Source organism: Coloeus monedula (assembly GCF_965178545.1).
Source record: "Coloeus monedula genome assembly, chromosome: 1".
Lineage (NCBI taxonomy): Eukaryota > Metazoa > Chordata > Aves > Passeriformes > Corvidae > Coloeus > Coloeus monedula.
Window position 1 is genome coordinate 91,285,768 of NC_138781.1, and position 24,268 is coordinate 91,310,035.

Consider the following 24,268-nt stretch of genomic DNA (forward strand, 5'->3'; position numbering starts at 1 on the left):
AATATTTTGTGAAGTGCAAGTATGCAGTAAAGGAGGAGCAACAATAACTGAGACATCTCTGAAGTCAATCTACAAAGGAATTGCAGGTGAACCCTTCTCTGAAAGAAGCAGCTTTTTTAGCACGTGAGGAAGCAAGCAGGCCAACCCAGGTGCACGCTGTGGATAGTAGGAGACTTTCTGAACATACTGGTAGTTGAGCAGGGTTCAAATACTGCCCAGAGTATGACTGATGACAGCATCTCAGCAGATGGGGAAGCACCAGAGCCCGAGCGTGCAATGAGCCCAGTGCAGTCTCAGTTGTAAATCCAAAGGAACCATGACACAGAAAGTCAGAGGAGGAACTGGGGTGGGGGGACAAAAAAGGATCGTTTCTGACTGCATGAAGAAAGAGCCAGTTCACTCTGCACCTGTTCTTACCATCACAAGGAGTGGGAGGAAAAGACTGGAGCAAGAGTGGGGAGAGATAGGGAGTCCCTGCAGAATTCAGAGGAAGAGGAACCCTGTGCTGGAGGAGCTGAAGGGAGATAACAGCCAAGACTTAAGGCGATGCCTGAGCAATTGAAACAAGAGGTCTTGGGCAGACATAGACATTTTCAGACTTACTGTATGCATCCACAAGAGACACTCAGCATGTGTATCTCACACATCCAAGTGGAAAGCAGAGAAAATATATGAGGATGTGTTTGGCTAATCTGTTAGCCTGACAGGGGATTAGATGTGGGCCCAGAGGGATGTTTGTTCTCTCTGAGGGCTTATAGGACTGGAGGGTTGAGTTCTTATCAACAGGATACAACATCTTGTGTCTGCTTCAAAGTTCATTTATAGTTGAGTATTAAATGAAATGTCCAAATCCCTCTACTGTATTATAAGTTCTTAGCCTTGCTTTTCAGAAGGGATCAGCTTACAAAGGTGTCATGCTCCTTAACATCTCAGGCACGCCTTCTTAGCTGCTGATGCTTTTTGATACGAACAGGCTTGCTTTCCTGAGCCTTTGCACTCTCCACCAGTAGAAGTCTGAAGACAGGGGACAGAGCCTGGTCTGTTATTTATTTCTCTTGCCACCGGTAGGGTTGCCACTTAGAGTAGTGTTTTGTTGGGTATGAAAATGGACCCAGTAGATGTGGGGCTGAAAGTTTGAGCTCATTTCAAATAGGCCACTATTAATTCACTGAGAATCATAATTTTTACATCTTCAGAAGTTCTCATTAATATCACCGCAGTGGATTACATGATGGAAATGCAAGTGATGGACACATGTCTAGCTTGCTGACTTTGTTCTCTTGATAGTGTTTCCTGGCAGATTTGATTTTTGTACTGCTTCCTAAGGGAAGTGCTGCTGGACTTAGCTCACTATTTTTAAGTGATTTGGGTTATAGGTGGATTGTTTGATATGATATCGAGAGAGAGAGAGAGGCTGTCAAAATGAGTGTCAACATATCCTTGTTTTTTTCTAGTACTTAGATTTTGTTATTTCTTGAACTCAAAAGAGCAGCCTATGTCAGTATATTGCTCTTTACTCTTTGTTATGTATTAGATTCTGCTAATTTGCTGCATATTTCTGGTGTGTATGGAATATTTCTTGTTAGAAGAGTATCTGGAATTCTTTTGAACATTCCATTTTCTCAAGCATTTCTTACATCTCCCTGTAATCTCCCCTGACTTTTTCCTATTGAATCTTCAGTGTAGCTTCATAAGGACAAAGGTACAATAAGCATTAGGAGTCCTGGCCATGTTTTAATCAGCTTCTTTCTCCCTCTGATCTGTTGGAGTTGACCTTTTTGGTTATTGCGTGATAGCTTTTTTTTTAGAGAGAAGTATCTAAAATTCATATGCCATTATGATTATTCATGGATGAATTGGTGACATCTGTATATATGGACCATTGCACCATGGCAAGCTGAGAATCTTTCATGCTAAAGTACCACATTAGTTCCAGGAACTCCTGAAGAATTCCTAAGCTTCCATCTCAGTTATATTCAAATCTTGGCTTGACTTTAAAATGTTCTCATGCTATACCTACACGCTGACAGCTGTGGTGAGAAACACATCACTGGGATTTGTAGTATCTGCCAACTTCTTGACAGTCCTCTGTAATTTTGATTCTCTCCTAGGCAGTGTCCAGGATACAGTCATAGGTAAGGTACATTTAGAGAAATGAGGCACGTGCAGAGGTGCCTGCATATCTAGTATTAGACTTTCAGGTGCTCTCAATGGAGAAGAATATGATCTTTGTTATTTTGGCTTATATTTACTTAGGATAAATCTACTTACCTGCTCAGTAGAGGACTGAAGTATTTGGATTGCATTCCAGTATTTCAGTGTGATACTTTTTTTTTTTCCTTCAAAGGTTCATGTAGTTCCTGAAGAAAATCCCATTGTATTTCATGTAATCCAAAGACAATGTGAAGTCCAGAAGACTCTTTTGCAATATTGTAGTGAAAAACAGTTAACAGAGGGACAAAACAAACGTGACTTGGTCATTACAGTTCAGCCACCCAACACAAGATTTAGTACAGAGAGAATTTGGGAAGTATGCAGAGCTAACATGCATGCCCATTTTTGCCACTCTTTGCATGGCCATTTCAGGTTTCAGAGAATTGTGAGCTGCTTGATGTGAACATGTGCGGATGCTCTTCAGTTTCTTTGCAGCATGCAGAGAATATTTGCATGTGAAAGTCTGCTGTTACAGCTAAAAACCCTAAAGGTGAATGAATTCGTTTCACTGGGAAAGCAGGGAAGAAGAAACCAAGTGTACTATCAACAGTATTTGCTGTGTGCCAACTGATAAAAAAGCTCATCGTATGCCATATGCCAACCAATTGGAAACAAAATATGTGCCATAGGCCAAGCAGTTGGAAACTTTGCTCAGTTTTGATGTGGCTATTCTGAAGTAAATGTGCATGAAACAACATATGGTTTTTGTCAGCCAAATGTGTGACAGTGCCATTTCCAGACTGTGCCATTCAACTGTGTTATTAAAACTAATATTTGTATTTTTTTCGTTGAAGTGTTCGTCATCAGGTGAAAAAAGAATTCTTCCAGAACCCAAAGAAAATTCAACCAAAAGCCACAATCACCCTCCTTTTGTTTTTGTTTTTGTTTTTTTTTTCTTTAAATCTCTTCTTTCCTGGCTCTGTCTAGGCACTGAGTTGTCAATGCTCAGGTGAGATGCCCATTTTCTGCTGGTTTGTTCAAATCCTTGTGTGAGTCCAACACTGCAGCTGTGGAAGTATGTATAAAAATAGTGGGCTGGCTCCAGACAGCAAGTGAGGGGGCTTGCCAGGCCATTCTCATGTGCAATGCTGTCGTCACACAACATCCATCAGTCTGTTGCTCCCAATGTTCCTAAGCATGCCGTGGACTTGGTTTTATTTTCTTTCCATAAGGCACTTGTACAATGCTCACATCGCTCTCGTTTAGAGAGGTGAACCTGAGATGGCTCCGTTGTTAAGTGAATCTCTTTCTCCCATTGTTCTCTCCACCAGTGAGTGCCAGTGAACCCGAACCAGAGACAGAGACAGAACCAGAACCAGAGCAGGAGGCTGAGGCTGAGGCCAAGCAGGGAACGGAGACACCCAAGGAAATAGAGGCTACAGAGGTGGGACCAGAGAGTGAGGTGGAGCAAGGACCAGAGAGAGAGCCAGAAGAAAGTGCAATACTCAGTGAAAAAGAGAGGCAGAATGAGGAAGTGAATGAAAAAGACAACTGTTCTGCATCCAGTATATCCTCAGCAAGCAGCACTTTAGAGAGGGAAGAGAGAGAGGACAAGTTAACCAGTGACAATGAAACTGGTAAAGTGAAGCTTTTTCAATAATGAAGGGTTTCTGGTGGAAAAAGAATGTTCAATTAGCAGCTCTGATATTGTGTTAATTAGCTAACAAACCCTTTGCACCTATCTAAGACTTTCTTCACTGTGGCCAAGTCTTGTCTACTCTCTGCTTGGACATCCAGACTTTATTGGGCTTTCTATGTTTGAGGGACAGTAGGGCCTTGATGAAATGAAGTTTCATTTGATTTGAGATCATTTTCTTCCCCTAAGATTAATATATTAACTATTGAATTACCATGTTGCAGAGACTTGCATCTCTAACTCCTGGAGCATTTATTTGGGTTTTCTGTACATAAGTCAGTGAGCCAAGGGGCTGTGCTGACATGATTTGTCATGAAGTTCCAGATACCTTTTCTCATCTTTTTAGTGGAAAAGGAAGAACAGTGAGGGCTGAGATGTTTGTTCCTTCCCTTCAGTTCTTCTGTCTTGGTCAGGCTTCAGACAGCAGAGAGAGATACATAGGAGCTACTGAAGATAGGTCTGGGCTGTGGCCATCTTTAGCTCATGTGGAGGAGGCACATGAGGTACACCTTTTCTGGAAAAGACCAGTTTTGTGGTGCTGAGGGATTCTGGTCAAATACGCCACCAGGTACCAGCCTGCAAAGGCCCGGCCTGGGAAACACGTTAAGTACCAAGTTTCTGCCCAGAGAGATAATGATAACCAGAGTTCGTCATGCCACCCAGGCAGGGAGGGAATAAAAGGCAGACTTTGACTTTGTTGATTACTCTTTTCCCTTTTTTATAGTGAGGTAAAGGAATGTAATGTAATTAGGGCATTGGATTCCCACGTTTTCTTTGCTCTGAGCCATGGAATGCATTGTCCTACATTTTCTAAATTCTAGATAAGAAAACAAGATGTGCTTCACAGTGTGAAATAGTCCTGCTCTGTCCTGAAAGAAGAGGGGTGGCTCTGAATCCCAGCGATTACCTCAGACACAGACTGTCAGATTGAACTGTTCAAGTTTAAGTCTGTCACTTCTTTTTCTGGGAAGCATTACATGAATTATATCCTAAATTTAAGAGCTAATTTCTTTTCAGTCAGCACCAAGATTGAGTTACTTAGAATGCTGTTGTACTCATAAAGATGTAGATGGATATATGTGTAGGAAAGGCAGGGGAGGTATCACAGATGAAGGATGTTGTTACACTGTGGCATAGTCCAAGATAGTCCAAATGCAAATAAAGGAGACCAGTTGCAGGTTTTTTCTCCTTATCTTGTCTGTTACCGACCTGTTACCACTCCAATTTAAAGTCCCCATGTACTTTTGTTAAAAGCTAAGAAATGTACTCTTATTAAAATCAACATCTTAAAATTGTCCTACACTACCAGTAGACCAAAGATTTATTCGGTAGTGCTGTGTAGGAGGTCTCGTGTAGTGAATTGTTTGCTCTCTAGTAGCTGAGGAGTTTTGGAAAGCAAACAAGAGCACTTTCTCCAGCAGTTCTGAGATTCCTAACGTGCATTCTGCCATTTATGAGGTCCTGCCCAGGTGCATTGAGGACAAAGCCCTTGGTGCAGGCTTCTTCATTAGCCATCCTGTCAAATTTGGCTTCCAACAAGTCTTGTTTCTCCAATGGTATTTCAAAGCTTTACCTGTGGAGAAAGGGCAGAATAGACCACCAAGGTAGCAAGAGTCTTCATAGCAGTGATCTTTCATCAGCTTGGACAATTGGAGGCAGACTTGGGGAACCCAAATTAGAGCCTGTGTCTACGGAAATTCCGATGAGCAGTTTTGCAAAGGGATTAAACACTGAAGGTTTCCATCTGGTGAAACTGAGAGCGGGTAGATCATGTGGGGTTTGTGGGATGGATCTTGGGAGCCATCTTGAACATCTTTGAAAGAAAGGCTTGGAATAGGGGGAAATCCTCTGTGAGGGCACAGCTGGGTAAAATCGATGGTGTGGGGAAGGAGTTGTCTAGTGACATTGTCTAATGAAACGACCTCTGAGAGAAATCTAAGAGACTGCCTCAGGTGACAAGTATTGGTAAGAAAGCAATCCCATGGATTAAGTCTGAGGAAAAATGAGCAGATCATGGAAGCAGTCAAGCTGCCTGCAGGAAAGTAGGTTGTATCCATTTCTGAAAAAAATCTTTCTTTTGTCTGGGGTTAAACCTCTGGACTGATTTTAAAACATGGTTTAGAGCTTGATCTAAATAGAGGCAGGAGTCACTGCTGTCCATATGCTTTGTGCTTCAGGGCCCTACAGTTTAATGCACTGTTTTTTTAAGGGAGGGGAGGCAGGGAGTTCTGGGGCTCTGAATGTAGAGCTCACCAAGAGGATACCTTCTCAGAGCACGGGACTAGATGTTGTGGCAAGAAAGCAGCTCCATTGACAAAGGAAGCCGTAAAAGTTATTTAAAACTATAAAGTACTGAAAAAGGTGGGAGCGTAAGTGAAGAAACAAAGATAAAATGGGAGTTTAAGAAAAAGGGCAACCAACAGGTATAAAAGAAAATCTTTAACCACAAGGATCTCCCAAAAAAGGCAGGCTAGCGATCAAAGTAAAATGATGAAATAAAAGAAGCAGAGTTTATGAAAAATGTATTAATAAAATGTGTAAGGACTATGGGGAACAGAAGGAATTCCATACAGGAAATACAGCAAGTGTGAAGAATTATCATTGTTGCATGTTTAATCACTTTATTTGATGCCCACTGGAAAAAGGAGCACCATAATTTTTAGACCCATTATCCACATTGGTTAGCAGTATTAAATTCAGGGAAATGGAGTCACAGAGACGCTTACATCATATATTTTTACAGTTTGACCACTATAATTTGTTATTTATGGTGCTGTCTCAAACATGGTATTTTGCATATTATTGGTGAGAAAAGCAGTAGTCAGAAAGATGAAGCTTCATTACAGTGACATGTTAAATGACTGTGATGTGGGAAGGCCAATAGTCTTTCAACACTGTCATATAACAGGGAGGGTAATAGTGGTTATCGAGCAGCATGTTCAAAAATATTTTATAAAGGTTCTCATATTATAAACAACTTTAAAAATCTTCCTTATACTTATACTCACTGAGTTGCCCTGAGAGCTGTACCCTGGGTATGCAGCCTGCTTTGGAATTCCAATAGTCTGTGTTGTGAAGATGGCCCAGGTACCCCACCAGGGGGTTCTGAGGAATGGCCGGGTCTGAAAACTGCCCTTCCCTAGCCAGCAGGGTGGTAGGAGGAGAAGTAAACAGCTGCATGTTGACCTTGACATCAGGCAAGAAAGATCTCTTTCATATGGAAATTTTCCTGAAGTTGTTCCAGTACGTGGCCAGGTGAAGAGTATGATAACCTATTTTGTGTCATTATCATGATATTTAAGCCCCATTCTGGAATACTAAAGGTTATGAGAATTTGTGCACTGTATAAAATGAGCTGAGGTAGTAAGCACAAAGTGAAACTTGACAGATTTCAGGAGAAACCTGAACATTCAAATCCTGAAAGTTACATAGTCCCTCCCAAGCTACCTATTATTCTTTACTCCCCTTCCATTTTTGAGAATTACTCCCAACCCATCAAGATCAGGCCATGTATCAGTGCTGTATCTTATTTCAGAATTTTGACAGTAACTGCTTACCCAGTTTCAGACTAGTTGTACATGCATCCCCCAAATGGTTTTTTTGGGGGGGTTGAAGAGTGTTCTTGGTGCTCTGACTTTCTTCCCTTGACTTCCCATCTCTGTGTGTGTGATTGCAGGTCCATGGTCACAGACCATTCAGGATGCTGGTGTGAATGAGCAGTGCAGCAACATCCTCAACAACAAGCGGTTTATGCTGGACATGTTGTATGCGCATAACAAAAAGCCCAAAGATGAAGAGGAGAAGGAGCTGGAGGCGAAGGAGGAAAAGAAGGAGACGGAGGAAAGCGAGGAGTCACTCACTAGCCTAGCCAGCAGGATCTCTATTCTTCAGGCCACAAAGCAGGGCAAAGATGAAAGTGTCAAAAAGATGGAGATCGGAAATCTGGACAACCAAGGCAGTGTGAAAGCCTTTGCAGAAAAATTTAACAGTGGTGATCTGGCTAAGGGGACAGCAGTGCCTGAAGATGAAATCAGTGAACAGGTCCCCGAGAAAACACCAGCACAGACAAAGAAGGAATCTGATTACATCTGGGATCAGCTCATGGCTAATCCTCGAGAACTTAAAATCAAAGACATGGATTTTACAGACTTGGGGGAGGAGGATGATGTAGATGTGTTGGACATGGATATGGGTCCTGGGGACTCCCTTGTTCCCCCTCCTCCACCTCCACCTTCTTTTCTGGGTTTGCCTCCTCCACCGCCTCCCCCCTTGTTTGGATGTCCGCCTCCACCTCCGCCCTCTGCTAATTTATTGGCTCCTCCTCCACTGTTCAGCACTCCTCAGGGTTTAGGGTCACCCCAGGTTTCTAGGGGTCAGCCAGCATTTATAAAGAAGAAGAAAACCATCCGTCTGTTTTGGAATGAGGTACGGCCATTTGAGTGGCAGTGTAAAAACAACAAACGCTGCAGAGAATTCCTGTGGTCGAAACTGGAACCCATTAAGGTGGACACTTCCAAACTGGAGCATCTCTTTGAGTCAAAATCCAAGGAACTGCCTGTCACAAAGGTACAGCTTGTATTCAGTTTGCTGTTTTTCTGCTATTGTATTGGTATTCATTCTGAATTAGATCTAGGTAATTTATGTTGTTTATATGAAACCAGTGGAAATTACTGGATGTGTTTCTAGCTTGGCCTATGACGGAAGATATTCCATGGCCTGACACTAGAGATGAGCCTAGGGTGTTGTACGTGCCAAGTTGCCCTCCTGTCTCAGGTCTAACAGTTGTGGGATATCACTGCAAGTGGCAAATACCAACAAGTTTTACATTAGACTGTCCATAGCTGAGGGCCACAGTAGGTATTGGAATGTGAAATACTTTCTGTCACATTCATAAAAAGGTCACAGTGTGGTGACTCATATCTGTGTATTTGACAGTTCTTCACTTGGTAATATTTTCCTAATCATTTTGTGGAAAGGTTAGAATATCGGACTGGATCTGCTGTGTGCTTTGTTCTGAAGGATCAAATTATCAGCTAGACCAAGTTTACAGCTGAACTCTGCAGGGGTGTTGGGTTTTTGTTTTATACTGGTGAACAGGCCTATTTTAAAACTTTAATTTATGCAATGTGGCAATTTTAGGATGGAAGATGGCACAGGAAATACCTCTGTAGCTAGGATTCCCTCTTCCTCAGTATTGTTATAAAATAAACTCCCAAAGGCTCCTGACATGGCTGTTTAACATTAGAATCAACAACAAAAGGAAGCTTTTTATAGTTACATTTAGTAGGAATTTGAAGTAGCATTAAAAAAGTTATTAGCCTGAACATTTGTTTTTCATGGCTTCATAAACTCTTTTTTATTCTAAGCAGCATAATTGGTATCAGGGAAACAATGTTTTTTTCCAGTTAAAATCATAGTAAAAAGTGTCCATCTCTCTTAAAATAAATGAATTGCTTGTGTGTTTTCTCTGTATGCTATATATCTTATAGTAACATAAAATGCAGTCCGCACCTTGAATATTTTACTTCTCTTTTTCTAGAGAAAGTGGTTATATCTACTATGTATTATAGATATTATTGTTTGTTCCTCCTCTGGGGAGTCTGGATGTCTCTCAGTAAAGGGTCTCTGTGTCACTTGTCCAGTTTATTAACTCAGAATTTTCTAATAGTCATTCTTGATCTTCTCAGCCAAGTGGAAACATTGCAATTTCTATAACCAAGCCCCCAAGTACCTAGCAAGCAACAGGTATATACAGAGATGGCTCGTGTACATCCTGCCATCACTGTTTTTAGCTGAATTTTTTTGTGACAAAGATGCACATAAACCTGAAATGCATGGTGTAGCACCTTTAAAAACATATTCAGCTGATTGTTCATCTGGCCAATGCTGAGATTAATTTCTCTCTCTAATTCCTCTTCTGCTGAGGAAGGAATGCTGGTGACGTCATGGCGTGCTACTCCTCATCTCTCTCCCCGTAAATACAAATCTGCCACAGATGGTTCATAGATGGAAGGAATGAGAGCATTTTCTTAGATCCATAAAATATTTAATTCCTCGAATTGAATGTGGAATGATGACATATTTGCCATTTCCAAAATTTAGCTTTGTGCTAAGTGCCAGCATTGTAATGGAGCACTCTGGCTGATTCTTAATCTTTTATTCTCACATGAAATTTTGATAAAATGTAAATTGTTGGAATTATGACTTGTTTACTTTTCCAGTCAATCATTGTGCATGTTCCCAAACTAGCCTTGGCCATTTTCCCTCCTTCACACTTGCTTCTCAAACCTGCCTGATGCTTTGGCACAGCTTTTGGCTTATGGCTGGAAGATGAGTGAGCAGGTTTCTTTGAAATTAGTGCAAGTCTGAGAAATGATTTAGGTGACTGCTTTCCCCTTGGCGTCTAATAACTGCTCTCTGCATGAGACACTGTACTTTTGGCTCTCTTTCCACCCTGTCCCATAACACAGACATAGAAGTCTCATTGTCTCATTACAGAGAAGACAATGGGGACTGAGGAGTACGGTAGTAGAACTCTATGCAGGCTTTGGAAACTCCTGCCTGGTTTTCATGAACACCAGCAAACCTTCCAGAGGAGGAGATGGTCCTTAGATCAAGTCAGAGTGGGAATAATTAAGCAGACCACTGAATCCGTAAAAGACTTGAGGTTTGGTACAAAGATTGCACTCAAATTAGGATAGCTCTCGCTTTTTCCAGACTGCTTGGTTTATTTCCAGAGAGCACATTCCCCGTTGTGTCTAGTTTCTCCTGTCCAATGGCTGCAATCCAAAACAGGTTTATTCTATAATATCGTAAAGTCTGACTCACAGCTCAGTTGGTTCAGCTGAAAAAAGAGTGCAGAGCAACAAATCAAAAGTCAAACCTCCAGATTTCGTAGCAAGAGATGGAAGTAGGTGCATGGAAAAGGAACAGTCCAGAAGGATGAGAGGAAAAGCAAAGTCAGGGTGTATAAGGGGGGGGGTTGGCTCTATCTTGTGCTTATGCTCTCTCATACAGCTGTAACCAATTTTACTCCGGTTTCTAATCCTTCACTGTGATTTCCACAACACACAGCTATAAACAGCTACTTCCTGGCTCATGAGAAGTTTTTCATTAAACACAATAGACTGTAATAAAATAAAGTGGATTTTAAATTGTAGGATATAATGCAGGATTTTGGGGGCTGGGACTGGAAGAGAAGATTCCTGATTTTAGGAAAACTTGTGCCACACTGAGAAACTTGCACATTGATTTTAGTTAGTGAAGCACCTTTAGTTGCAGATGGTTTATTTTTTAGAATAGAGCACCACTGCATTATATAGAAAGAGTGATCAGGGATCTCCTCCAAGCCAGTCTAGTATTTCCTTCCTTCTCACTCCACCAAACAAAGCAGGTATTTTGGCAAAGTATTTCTAAGTGTTTACTTTTCTGTGAAGAGAACATGCAGACACTCCTGAATCAAATGCGGTTGTTTCAGCCCTTTTGCCATCCACTTGGTTTTGCATGAATGTATTATTTTGCTGATTCATGTATACCCTGTGGGATATAGTGATTCATCATGGGCCCACAGACACAAAAATTAGTAGGAGAGAAAAATGAAGGAATCTGTTTTCATGTACACATGTGTATACATGTGTAGACACATATTCCTTTTGAAAGAATTTGTTGCAATTTCAATAAATGCCAAGACAAGTCATAAATGTGGATCAGAATTTCTGAAAAAGATTACATACATATATCCTGGAAAAAGTCAGTGGCAGCTGAGTGATTCCATTATAAATCTCCTGTATTAAATCCTTGCTAATTGAGATAGAAGTTAAAAAAATAAAAAAAAAAAGAAAGCCATCTCACTATTAAGGGAGATTTTTTTTGTACTACTGATGTAGACTTCTGCAACTTTAAAGGCAGGACATACTTCTGAGCTGATGCTCATATATAATTATTTATGGATATGACCACTTGAAAAGTTTTTTAAATTTTTCTGCTTCCCATATTAATTAAAGCAAAGAGGCATTTTTAAGACTACATTCTCATCAGACTACAAATCACATTCTGTGGGATGGTAACAGTTTTTAAATAATCCATCTGGACTACCTAGTCTTCAACAGAGGCAAGGGAATGTGGCCAGTTAGGTCTTCTAAAGGTCTAAATTCACTGTAATTGTTAATAGATTACAGAAGTGCTTGTTTTCCACAGAGTATACTACCTGGTATGTTTGTATTTTATAATTACTTTTGTAATTACATTTAATAATATAGTATATGTAGTATTCAGAAGTTCAGGGATTACACTTCATACAGATACTTTAAAATATAAAATCAGGTGCACTAGTTCACTGTTCCCTCAAGCATCTTAAGTCATTTTCTGAATGAATTTATGAAGCATAGATTAAAGTCACCAAATATTGTAATAGAAATTAGTAGTTGTAGCTTATTTTAAGTCAGACACTTCCATATGTGCAATTTCATTGCAGACAAAAAGCAATTCTTTTCCTAGCAGTAAGGTAGTAAAGTTCATAGTAGTAAAATCTTTCTCTTTTCTTCATCCTTTTATTTATTTGGAAATGATTTCTTTGGAACTCAGATGTCGTCCCCAGAAGGGATTTAAAATCTCTTCAGCCCCTGTTTTTGAAAAGGGTTACTCACCCCAACATTTTATATCCCACAAGCAGTTACAGCTCTGGAAAATACCTCCATGCACACATGCCCTGTGCAGCTCATCTGTCTTTCATAACTCATTGTTAGGGAGCGTGTGCACTGTTGGGATTGCAATGATCCCGGCCGTGAGCGTCCTGTGCCCCCCAAATGAATATGTCTCTCTTGTCAGACTTGGGAGCCTAAAAACAGAGCTGCACATTTGAGGCTTACTTACCCATACCACATGTGGGAAGCCTAAATTTAACTCCTTTCCCCTGGCCTTTTCCTTTCTGCATAAATTCTTTGGAGCTGTGTAATTCAGTGTTCCAAAGGACAAGGTAAAAAGTGGTGGTTTAAAAAAGGCTTAGTGCAATACAAGCTCAAGAGGAAGCAGTCTATGGTGAACCCTGTTTGGTTTTAATGTTGTCTTGGCCACTAACTGTGGTCCTGAAAATGTGATTAGTGGCTCCAGAAGTAAAAGTTACTGCTTTAAAGGAGGAACTGCATCTCACATCCTTCAGGTAGCTCCCCAAAAACAAGAGGAGTCCCTTGCTCAAAGAAGGGAAAGTTCAGGAAGGCTTTGGGGATACTTCTAAGGTGTTAAGAGATCAGTTCTGACAGAACTGATAAAAAAACATTGAAAACAGATGTTATCTTTGCTCTCCTAAAATTTATCCTGTTTACTGCAAAATTGTTGTTTCTTTCTAAGTTTAAAAAAAACAACCCTCTTATTACTTTCTCAGATCATACACATGGTATTCCCCAGCTCCTGTAAACAGCACTTGCCTTCAGTCCCGTGCACCCACAGAAGTTGCATCATACCACGTTAGTCATGCTGGTATGATGAAAGGACTGTGGTACCACACAGGTGCTGGGCAGGCTGTAGGAACGGGTGGGCAAACCTCTTCCTGTGCAAGCAAGGTTCTGAGCTATGCCAGAAAAAAGTATCTTTGTAATGATACAGCTGCGTTCCCCATTATGGGCTGTCCACAGCTGGAGGTGCTTTGATGAAATCACTTTTACTAACTTCCAGTTCAGAAACATGTAGGCCTGGCAGAGGGGTGCTTTTGTGTCGGTGTCTGTGGTGCAGACCCAAAGAGAGTGAAGAACAAAGCTCCGTAGTCTAAAAAACAATCCTGAACACAGATTGAGACTCAGGCAGTAAGTCTCCTCCTGGGCTTTCCCCAAATCCACAAGAGATGCAAGACTGATACATCAGTGTGCAGGACTTCTCCTTACACTCCTGTGCTTGTCGGCATTCCTCAGCCTGTCTCTGATAGGGCAAAGGAAGAAGAACCACAGAAAACATGCTTACAGTGTTCACATATATGCAGAGGAAGGAAAAAACCCCGAGTATGAGGAGCAGAGTCCTCTCACCTTTCAGCTACCCAGCACGACATCTGTAGTTACCAAAGAGACACCTTCTAGCATGGGACGATGAGAGAGAGGGAGGCATGCTGAGGTGTAAAAGCAAAGACCACATTCAAGACTACATTATGCCATATAAGTGGGTTTCGAGTCCCCTTGCATAGTTGGTTCACATTTTGCCACTGTAAGGATGGGGAGAAAGAGAAAGAAGTTCCTTGAGTCTACTCTAGAATGGAATTTAAAGCATATGTTGCCAGTTCTTTGTGATTTTATTATTATTTATACTGGAGGTAAGATCCAAGAACATGGATAGTCTCAAATAAAACTTTGAAAAAATCATGAGAGTTGAAATTTTTCTGCATCTATGAAGAACTTGACAGACATATCATGAGCAGCGAGGTAGAATAATTTTCCCCTGGCAGCTGGTGGTCAGAAAACCATGCCAGTGCCTCCAGAAAGGCACCTATGGCTCCTTTGCCAGTGCCAGAGGTGGATTTATAACATGGGAGAATGCTGGCAGGCAGATGGGAACTGCTCTACTTCCCAGCCAGCCACACAAGTGAGAGAGGGTCCATATTAATGCATCCAACAGGGAACTGAGCCCTGGAGCCCTTGGCTGCCCAGCTGCTGCCCCACCAGTCCTGTGTGGCCCAGTCCTGCTGCACAGAAGAGCTCTGAGCTGGCAGAGACAGTTTCAGGTGTTTTTCAGACTGGCTCCTGCCCCAGACTGCCCCATGTGAGGACTGCTGTGTCAGACTGGCTCTGCTTTGCACAGCAGCATTCAGATCTCTGATTGAATCCTGGCAGCTCATGTTGATAGGATAAGGATGTGCTACAAGAATTCAGCTTGTTTTGATGCCTACAAATAAATTAGATTTGCATTCAGTATCAGCTTTCTTGAGTGGAGGAAGTCATTAGTGAAAGGAGTGAGTTTTCCTTTATAAAACAGATCAGAGGAATAATGACCTTGTTCTCTTCTTTACCAAGAAAACTGCTGCGGATGGGAAGCGACAGGAGATCATTGTGCTGGACTCAAAGCGAAGCAACGCCATTAACATTGGCTTGACTGTGCTGCCCCCTCCCCGCACCATCAAGACTGCTATTTTGAACTTTGACGAATATGCCTTAAACAAGGAAGGAATAGAGGTAAGAAAGAATAGTCAATGTCTTCAAGTCTGCATTTTCAATACTATTTTTTCCCATGTTGCCTATGGTACAGGCCAGACTGGTCATGGAAGAGGGAGAAGGGATGTATTATGTCATGTCTGAGTGTCGAAATTTGTGAAATTGGTGCAGTGGGCTCAGAAGCATGAAGTATCATGAGGCTGGGCATGCTCAGTGATCATAGATTATCTGCTTTGTTTGAGTAGCAGTGGTGTTAATTCCTGTCAGGTTTTTCAGAGTATTATCTGAAGCTTGACTGAAATATTGTGAGCAGCAAAAACAGGCAGTGAGTTACTAAGGCTGATGCAACTGGTACAGGGTTTAATAAATTTCGTGCCCAGATAGCTGTTGGAGTCATTCTAGATTGTATATCTAATGGAAAACAAATACAGTGACTAGTTTTGCCCAGAATAGCATTTCTGTGTTACTGTTGTTTGAAGAAAAGCAGTTGGTATAAAGATTACAGATGATGTAATTTTTACCACTACACGTTTGACTTTGCAGATATTCTTACCAAGATCCAAGATGAGCTCTGTTTATTATTTTTTTTATCAAAACATTTTTCTTCTATGAAGTGTAAAAGAAGCCTGTGGCTCCACTTTTTTTTTCATTATGGTTGTATTCATTTCAATTTTTTTTTTTTCAATAAGCCCGTATCATCTAGTAAAAGTAATCTGCACAACTACAAATCTCATCCAGTGGCTATCAGAGGTCACGTATTAACTCACAATCACCTTTCAGTGGTTTGGCACTGTGTTTCATTATTCCCCCCTTTCCACCTTCACCTTGCTGACTGCAAAAGAAAATGAGGAAAGCTTCCTGGAATGGAGTTGCCAACAGTTACATGCAAGAGAAATGCTTAAGGCAAAAGATCCTTCTAGCTAGAAGGCAAGGCCTGATTTATCCCTGCTAGAATATAGTTTCTTCCCAAAGCTGTATTACTTATTTTCTATATGCATACTTCACTTGTTTTATGAAGGTGACAGATCACTCTAAAAAAGTAATTTTTCATGACCCAGCCCATGTACCCACCACTGCAGTCTGTACTACTAAGCTTTAAAGTGTTGGAGAGGGCTGGATTGAGCTGTGCAGAATTGGCCAGGTAGCACACAGGTTGACACAAAAAGGCATCATTGTGAGTCCCACTGTTTGCAGCAGATCCCTGCCTCAGTTTTCCATACTGCTCCTTTGGTCTACAGTGTAGACAAGCTTTGTTTTCTGTCTCTTTTCTCTGTTCATTGGCTTTAGCCCTAAAGTTAGCGTAGAGAGACGAGAGGTTGTCATTTCAGCCTAGATTTTTAGAAAGTTTTCTGGTTTTAGAAAGTTTTCTAAATGTAAGGAAATAATTGGTAGCCACTTTGAATGAATCAGTAATAATGTAAGAATCAGCTTCATTTATTAAAAATCCACCAATAATACAGCAATTTTTTATATAATGTAATTGATAGGTTATCTATGGGTTGATTGAGGCAGGATTGGTATGGAAAAAAAATTATGCAATTTGCTGAAGTAAAAGAATTGTATCACAGTAGGTACTCAAAAGCCTTTCTGCACAGTAATTGTCTAGAAGAGATGTCACATCCAGTAAGCAGAAGAGAGGTATGTGAAGAGAGCAGGAAAAGAGATGTGTGCAGTGACAACATAACATTCACTGCTAAAATTTCAGAGAAGCTATAATTTAGGATCGTCTTCAGCTTTTGTCAGATCCAACACAGAGCAGAGCACCCGTAGTGTGAAAAGTCACCTGAGCCATCCTTTGCCTTGGCAGTCAGCTCTGTGCTGTGTCCTTTGCTGAGGAGCATTGCCACTGTCACAAGACTGTGTGTGTGGCTTTAGTTCTGCACCTTGGTGGATTAAATGGTACCTTAAAACTGACCTTAGTGATTCCTTTAAGGACAGTAGACTGAAGCAGTGCTGGCAGTAGTGCTAGCAGCAAGGCAGGGGTGCAGTGGGCTGCAGGCTACAAGTTTGTGATAGCCCAATTCATCATCAAGTCCATAGATAGAGGAGTAGGTCCAGTAGAGCCTCCACTGCTGCCCTATATCCTGCTGAATGCTGCTTTGCTTTTGACATTGAACTCTTGTTAGTAATCCATACTTTATTTTTTAACTTCAAAGATATAACTAAGTGGAAAAAATCCTCCAGTTGTTTTAAAACCCACTCTTCCTAAGTTTTGTATTTTTAGGTTTTAAAGTGGTTAGGTACCCCTGAGATGTGAGAAAAGGCAGAAAGTGGGGCCATGACACTAAAAAGGCAGATATAGTCCACTTAGTATGCAAAGCAGGCACTGTTTAAGACGTATTTTCAGAGGAATGCATGTTGTGTGTTTGCAAGCATGAGCCAGTCCAGCTAAAAAAAAATTTTGCCACCTTACATTTGCCAAAGTGTTTGTGTTTTCCTTTCTTTGAAAGCTTGGCATTCATTGTGTTCAAACAGCTTGGAGCTCACTGCAGAATAAAGAACTGCCTCCTTAGCATGGACGAGGTCTTGCTCTGAGTTAAGCAAAAGAGGCAAGCTTAAAATCCTGGCACGTGATTCTTATTTATCAGAGGCAACTGCAGGAAAGGAGTCCAACAAGCCAGTCCTTGGTGCTTGTCTGTAGAGAAGGAAATGAGTGGATCCCTCTATAAAGGGCTGCTCAGTAAGGAAACGTGGATCAAAACCAAATTATACCAAAGATCATGATTAATTTAGCAGAGAAAAATTAGGGTAGGAAATTAGCATGGGTTGTTTTCTGCTTTACAGTATAGCTTTGTGATGCTATGCAGTGTTGATTGCATTAGTAGGTATGGTTTTTAGTACATTTTTGAAATGAAAAAACCTCTACAGGCGTGCTACACCTTCCATACCCGTAATAAGTAATTTGAAGTCTAGGTGTCTGGAGTGGCTAGGTAGCCCTGAGATGTCAAAGGGGGTAAGAAATGAGAGCTTGGTGTTAAAAAGCCAGATGGTGACATGTATAAACAAAAATCACAATTTGATTTTTGGAAATAAGTAAGGTATTCACACTTTTATTCTGATTGTTGACATGGTACATCAACATTTGCAGTTTTCAATTTGTTCAGCTAGTGCTGTGTAAGACTGTGATGGGATGAGGCTAGCTCGTGTGACCTGAAAGAAAACTTTTTTTCACAAGTCTAGACAGAAGAGAGAAAGACCTCAGTGGTACCTTTCTGGCCAGACACCTACAGTCAGCATATCACAACCCTAATCTTTTTCAGACTTTATTTAAAGAAAAAATGCCACACTTTCTCTTCTTGCAGCAAACCAAAACATCATCTGGACTTTCTGTGACCAGCAATGACATGTTCATGTATTTCTGTAGAGTGTTGAGGAAGCAGAGTGGTCTGATTGAGGCAATGGTGTCAGTTCCTGATTTACAGGGATGGCCATCAGTGTTTTAGATGCAGCTTCTTCTCAGAATTGGATCATTTTTGGAAGAGTTGTAATAAAATTAGTGCAGGCAGCCTCCCTTACTGTAAAGTTCTGACCTTCATAGGCTGTTATATTTTCTTAGAGTTTCTACAGGTAATGCAAACCAGCAATGGGTCTTGTTAACAGCTGCCTGGGAAGCTGAAATGTGAGAGACCCTTTTAGGGGTTGGATTGTCTCCTGAGGCCTGTCAAATACCTGGTGAAATACCCACTAACGTGTATTTGGTTATGCAGCTTATGTATTCGTAGTCCTCAAGCCACAGAAAGCTTTGGACACAACAATAACAAACAGATATTTGAGTTACTAATTTTTTCAGTCTGTTATTCACCTGGTAAGATCAATTGAAGCCTAACACAAAAGACAAGACACCCCTGCAACCTTGTCATACTGAGAAGTCCCAGTATGTCATGAAAGAGAAAATTTAAGCACCTAATTTTCTCAGAGGTTCTGGGCTATTTGCTGTCACTGGTTAGGTGCTTCCTTGCATCCCACACTGAGGCCCATGAACCTCAGCCATATGTTGCTTTTGTAGGTCTTCCCTCTTTGGAACTTTTGGAGATTATACCTCAGGATGGCAGAGTCCAGGAAATAAGTAGTTCAATCCCTTTGCTGAAAGGACAAGCAGGTGGCTGGGTCAAGTAGTTCAGCAGCAGAATAATTAGGATCCATTATCTAATGCAAAATTTACTTATTTTCCTCCATTATTTGTGCACTGGTTTTCCTCAAAAAATAAGACTCTGGCCCAAATAGTTGTGTGAGAATGCATGAAGGTGAAATACATGTGTCACACATACTAGAGAATATGAGCATAGGGTTTGTTAATAATCAATTCTTCTTTAATTCACCTGAAGGCTGCTGACACCACCTCAGTTACAAAAGACCAAGGGAGCTGGGCCTGTTCAGCCTGGAGAACAGCCAGCTGAGCGTATCAATGTATTTAAGTATGTGGAGGGAGGGTGCCAAGAGGGTGGATCCAGGCTCTGCTCAGTGGTGTTGAGCAATGGGACAAGAGGCAACAGGCAGAAACTGATGCACAGGAAGTTCCACCTGGATGTGAGGAAAAACTTCTTCACTGTGCAGGTGATCGAGCACTGGAACAGGTTGCCCAGAAAGGCTGTGGAGTCTCCCTCACTGAAGGTATTAAAAAACCATCTGGGCACAATCCTGTGCCATTTGCTCTGCAATGACCCTGCTTGAGCAGGGAGGTTGGACCAGAAATCCCACTGTGGTCCCTTCCAATGTAACCCACTCTGGGATTCTGTGTACTGGGGAGAGCAATATGAACTAATGATTGGACTCTAAGCTATTTGTGATTTAATGGTCACATCAGGTGCCAATAACCTTCTGCCCTGCTGTGATTTTATGCTACTTTTACTGTTAGTGTAGTTTCAAAAAATAATAGTAATAAAAATTAAAATAATAATAAAGTGGCAGATGGTGTACTCATCAGTTTCCAGCACTGAAGAAATGGCTCAAATTAGTCATAGAGTGGAAATCAAGAAGAGGAGCATTTCACCACTTGCTCAGGGGGGCACCAAGGATGATGACCATCAGGATGAGACTTATTTGCCCAAGCAGATGAGAAGTGCTGAGGTCATTGTTATGGGGTCACTTGCACCCTGGATGGTGTGAGACCTGCCAGCAGCTCTGGCCCCACCAAGGCATGGCTTTCAGCAGCAGAGCTGATCCTCAGCAGCTGGCACCACAAGCACAGGCTCTTTTGCTTGGCATCCTCTGTTTCACATAGTATGGTACTCAGCTCAGCAGCCTTGCAGAACTTGGACTCGAATGCTTTTGTCAGCTCCATCTATCTTGTGATGTTTATATAAAGCTCAAGGAGGAGGAGAGTCCCTTTGGAAATAAAGGTTACTGTTTCTCTGCTCTCTTTAAAATGCCCCAAAGCAGTACAAAATCTCTGGAGTGAAGGCACTGCCCCACCACAAAATACTTGTGGGATCCCTGGGTAGGTGCCAAAAGTCCTGGTTATTTGTAGGAGGCAATTGAGAATACTGCTGCAGTGTTAGCCCTCAAAAATGCACCAGAGGCATTTATACATCCATCACATGGCTACTGCTAAACTCTCCATGTATGGATGTTCAGTATGATCCTATTTGCAAGCTGCCCTGTCTCAGCTGAGGGCATTTGCTTTCTCGTTGTGGAGGAGAGGAGTAGGCACTCAGGTGCATGACTCCTTCAGGGACACTGCAAAACACCTTTCTTTATAAGTATCAGGCTTAGTCTGGTTTTTTTAAGAGAATTTTTAGATGAGTATTGGCTCAGCACTGAGAAATGCCATGAAGCAGCTACTTATAAATCTAGTTTTATGTTAGGTATGACCCAAGTAACAGATTTCAGCATGTATGGAGGGAGGGAGGGAGGGAGGGAAGGAGGGAGGGATGGATGGATGGATGGATGGATGGATGGATGGATGGATGGATGGATGGATGGATGGATGGATGGATGGATGGATGGATGGCACATCTCAAAATCAATACACAAATGCTGTCAACTGGAACAGGTGTACATCAGAATATTTTCCAAGCAGTCCTTTTCAGGCTAAGGAAAAGCACCAGAGTGCTTTGAGGCATTTTCCTCCTCTTCTTTTTTCTTTACTTCAGATATTAATTTATTAAGGCAGAATCTTGCAGTGTCCAAGCAAGGGGGCTTTTTTTGTTGTTGTTGTTGTTTATAACAACAAATAGCAAGAGAGAGAGACATCATTAACAGAAAGAAATGCTTCTTTATTTATGTTTATGGAAGTCAACAGAAGAAAATGGACAGCAATGCAAATGCTGTGGCTGCAATTAAGTAAGTCCCAATTCAACAAACTGAACATTATTTGCCTGCCTAACTCTTGTTCTTCGCCTGATTGACCAGGAAAAGTCCCTTGCTCTCCATCCACACTTAGCTCCAGTGCTGTACAAACAGCCAGGGGAACTATTGGTGCTGGGAGGGGGCAGTTGTGCTGCTTTGATGAATTGGCTATGTCCAGTATTGGAACAAGGCTGTAGTTTGGATTGGCAGGTCTGATAGCTCTTTGGCTGTATTTTTATTATTCTCTCCTCCCCTTCAAAACAGCCTCTATCATTATAGATGGCTACAGCAAAAACATGTCATTCCTCAGATGAATAAACATTAGTTGTGTTAAAAATCTGCTTTGCTTTAAGGAGGCATTTATCAGTAGGATAGAGACCTCAACTTATCTGATGCCTTTATGTTGTTTTGCTTTTCTTTTTTATTTTGAAGTGCATTTATTGTGTTAAAAACTGATTAAGACACAATACCTTAGAGAGCAATACTTTGGGAAGGAAAGCTGCCACATTTAAACAAGCCTGTAAAATGCATGAATTAAAGGGAAAATTTAAATATTTTGAGCCACGCTGTCAGCAGAAACGGAAAATATTGAGATCCTTTTTCAGATACAAAAAAAAAAGACCATATGTTATGCAGTGCATAATTCAGCTTTAAATTCAATGTGTGTTCCTTGGGAAGTTGTCATTTAGGGTGAAATCTTTAGGAATGACCTAGTAAGCTGCAATAGTTTCCATGTTCCATAAGACAAACAAAACAGACTGAACAAAAAGTCAGAAATTATGGGAACAGCGAGGGACAGGAGTCTCAAGTTATCCTTGTATACTTACAAGTGTGCTAGAAGATTTGTAGATATTGGGCTAAAAGGGACCTTAAAATCTGGTCTGACTTGCTGTAAAACACAGGCCACAAAACTGTTCTCCTTCTACCCTTACTTCCATACGTAATTTGCGAAAAGATGTTAAGTTCTGACTTAAACGTGAAAGTTGATGAGATCAGTCCTGACCAATCTCCTTTTGTCTCCTTTGGTGTTTCATCCCATGATTAGCCATATCTACTGAATACAGACTTTAAAAGAACAAAATGGCATTTTAATCCAGGTACATTTTTAAACAAACTGCAGGTGTGTGAGACATCAGTCCTCATTTTACTTCCTTGTGCAGTGGGTCAGTTCTTGGTTACTACCATGCTGTCCTAATTTAACAGCCAGGGACTTGAGGACTTCTACTGTGGCTGCTGTGGGGTCACCCAGCAACCAGCCCTCACATTCCTCTCAGCCCCACCACTGATGCCTGCCTTTTGTCTCCCTGTCCAGAAAATCCTGACCATGATCCCAACCGAGGAGGAAAAGCAGAAGATCCAGGAGGCACAGCTGGCGAATCCTGATGTCCCCCTGGGCAGTGCTGAGCAGTTCCTTCTCACCCTCTCCTCCATCAGTGAACTCTCTGCCAGGCTCCAGCTCTGGGCTTTCAAGATGGACTATGAGATAGTGGAAAAGGTGAGGGAAAGGAGGGAGTCGGGTGGAGACTCTTCCGAGGCTTTGTTTCATCTTTCTGTGACCTTGGTATTATATGGACATTTTGAGGAAATGGTAAATGGGGCACTTTTATTTCAGTGGCCAGCCAGGAAACAGCTAAAATGATCCTTTATAATCTCTTCCTTCTATAAAAGACAATTAAGAGATTATGTCTTCCTTCCTTTAATTAGTCAGTAATGATATTGAAACAAAGAAGAGGGCTAAATCTTTGCCACGTCTTCTCCAGATATTGTTATTCAGGAAATTCTTACTTCAGAGCCATCAGAATATTTGGTAAAGATTGAGTGAGGACTACTATATTCAGTCTTATATCATGAGATATTGATCTTACATCCATTTGAGCTAAGGAAAACACCGTCCATTGAGGTTTTTTTTTGTTTATAGCTCTCAAAATTCTAAACAAAAATAAGACAGTTCAGCTTAGTCACAGACAATTATTGACACCTTCTCTACAGATGGCATTCATTCAAAGAACACTCTAATAATATAATTGAGGTGTCTGTCAAGAATGATGAATCACAGGCAAAAGTTTTTCAAAAAGAGGGTACAATTTTAGTGCACAGATGAAGCAGAATGAAACTGTGTAGGGTTTCAGGTACTTGCTGCCTTTCACAAGGTCTTTCAGGCATCTCTGCACAGGCGTTTCCTTCTGGCTGCACTTCTGGTGCATACCACAGGCATTGCCCTTAAAGCAGCTCTCTCCTCTACATATTAGTTTTGTATATCTATCTCTGCACACAAGTGTGTATTGAAAAATCAGTGTAAGTTTGTGTGATATGGATTCTAAAAAGTGGGACGTGCTTGTGAAAATGCCGTATGTTTACTAGCAATGGTTATTTAATGAGTTGTTACAACAGTGGATTGATTTGCAGATGATACTATCAAGATTACTCAACCTCTACTTAATTTTCTTAGATGTTAGGAAATGCAATCACACTAATCAGAGTCAGGATTTTTACTTGGAATGTTTTAGTCTTAGCCATTTACATTTCTGACTTGTGTAGCAAAATACTTGTATCTGGCATGAATACTTTTTTGCCTGTTTGATTTTTTTTCACTCTGGTACAGCTATTTATTCTGTTTTGAAGTTACCACAAGGCTAAATTGTACCTTTCACATAAACTGAGTTAGCTGTAGATGTTAATCTCCACATATATCTAGAATTTCTAGTGTCATCTCAGTCAAAAAGCAACATTTGAAGCACTGCTAAAAGCTAAAGAAATTCTGATAGTTTTCCTGATGCTTTGCCACAAAGTTAGTTAATTTATTGCCAGCTGAAATTCATGTAGAATGGATGCTAGTACAAAATACCTCAAACACTTACATTACTTAAAGCAATAGCTGTAGTGAAGATAAAACCAACATTTTTATCCCTGTTTGAAGACAGACAGGACTAAGCACAGTACTTAGCAGAAAATGGTAGAGGAAGTAACATGTGATAACTGTGATAAAGTAAGAGGAGCATGT

The 24,268-nt window shown here is 41.1% G+C and overlaps 1 protein-coding gene across 4 annotated transcripts in view; it reads left to right on the forward strand.

The window, feature by feature from the left end:
• The window catches only part of FHOD3 (formin homology 2 domain containing 3), a 386,114-nt gene that overhangs the window by 315,546 nt on the left and 46,300 nt on the right, over positions 1–24,268 (forward strand). For all 4 annotated transcript variants that reach the window (XM_082288796.1, XM_082288793.1, XM_082288794.1 and 1 more), the window contains 4 exons: positions 3,486–3,791; positions 7,527–8,416; positions 14,842–15,000; positions 22,580–22,762. In XM_082288796.1, the coding sequence (XP_082144922.1) occupies positions 3,486–3,791; positions 7,527–8,416; positions 14,842–15,000; positions 22,580–22,762 (1,538 nt within the window). The remainder of the gene's footprint in view (positions 1–3,485; positions 3,792–7,526; positions 8,417–14,841; positions 15,001–22,579; positions 22,763–24,268) is intronic.